The sequence below is a fragment of the Penaeus monodon genome, chromosome 15 (assembly GCF_015228065.2).
Source record: "Penaeus monodon isolate SGIC_2016 chromosome 15, NSTDA_Pmon_1, whole genome shotgun sequence".
Classification (NCBI taxonomy): Eukaryota; Metazoa; Arthropoda; class Malacostraca; order Decapoda; family Penaeidae; genus Penaeus; species Penaeus monodon.
This window is the reverse complement of record NC_051400.1, coordinates 38,306,930-38,307,813: the sequence shown is the minus strand read 5'-3', so window position 1 is coordinate 38,307,813 and position 884 is coordinate 38,306,930. Positions and strand designations below refer to the sequence as shown.

Genomic DNA, 884 nt, shown 5'->3' with positions numbered 1-884 from the left:
CATCCACCTGCCAGTCCGAGGTGGAGGCGTATCACGAGGAAGACCAGATGACCACAAGACCAGGTGATCACAAGACCAGGTGACCAGGCAACCAGAAGACCAGGTGATCACAAGACCAGGTAACCAGAAGACGAGGTGACCAGGTGACCAGGCAACCAGAAGAGCAGGTGATCACAAGACCAGGCAACCAGAAGACCAGGTGATCACAAGACCAGGTAACCAGAAGACCAAGTGACCAGGTGACCAGGCAACCAGAAGACCAGGTGATCACAAGACCAGGTAACCAGAAGACCAGGTGATCACAAGACCAGGTAACCAGAAGACCAAGTGACCAGGTGACCAGGCAACCAGAAGACCAGGTGATCACAAGACCAGGTGATCACAAGACCAGGTGATCACAAGACCAGGTGATCACAAGACCAGGTGATCACAAGACCAGGCAACCAGAAGACCAGGCAACCAGAAGACCAGGCAACCAGAAGACCAGGCAACCAGAAGACCAGGCAACCAGAAGACCAGGCAACCAGAAGACCAGGCAACCAGAAGACCAGGCAACCAGAAGACCAGGCAACCAGAAGACCAGGCAACCAGAAGACCAGGCAACCAGAAGACCAGGTAACCAGAAGACAAGGCAACCAGAAGACCAGGCAACCAGAAGACCAGGCAACCAGAAGACCAGGCAACCAGAAGACCTGGCAACCAGAAGACCAGGCAACCAGAAGACCAGGCAACCAGAAGACAGGCAACCAGAAGACCAGGCAACCAGATGACCTGCCCTTAAAGTGGGGCGAAACCGCGAAAAGGGGTCATGGGGGGGAAGGTCCTTTGGGTGTTGAGGGCGGGGAGGCGACGGTTTTGGAGGAAATTTTCGAGGGGATGGATGG

General features: G+C 55.0%; 1 protein-coding gene across 1 annotated transcript; it reads left to right on the top strand.

The window, feature by feature from the left end:
* The first annotated feature begins 47 nt into the window (after positions 1-47).
* On the top strand, positions 48-770 carry LOC119582358 (transient receptor potential protein-like). The gene is made up of 2 exons (XM_037930573.1): positions 48-79; positions 419-770. Exons 1-2 carry the CDS (start codon positions 48-50, stop codon positions 768-770), a joined length of 384 nt encoding a protein of 127 aa, XP_037786501.1.
* The last annotated feature ends 114 nt before the right edge of the window (positions 771-884 follow it).

What these genes read in the sequence shown, in the direction of transcription:
- LOC119582358 (XM_037930573.1), top strand. Translation starts at nt 48, where the DNA reads ATGACCACAAGACCAGGTGATCACAAGACCAG. An exon ending in CCAGGTGATCACAAGACCAG is followed by an intron (nt 80 to 418) that starts GTGACCAGGCAA and finishes GGTGATCACAAG; the next exon opens with ACCAGGTGATCACAAGACCA.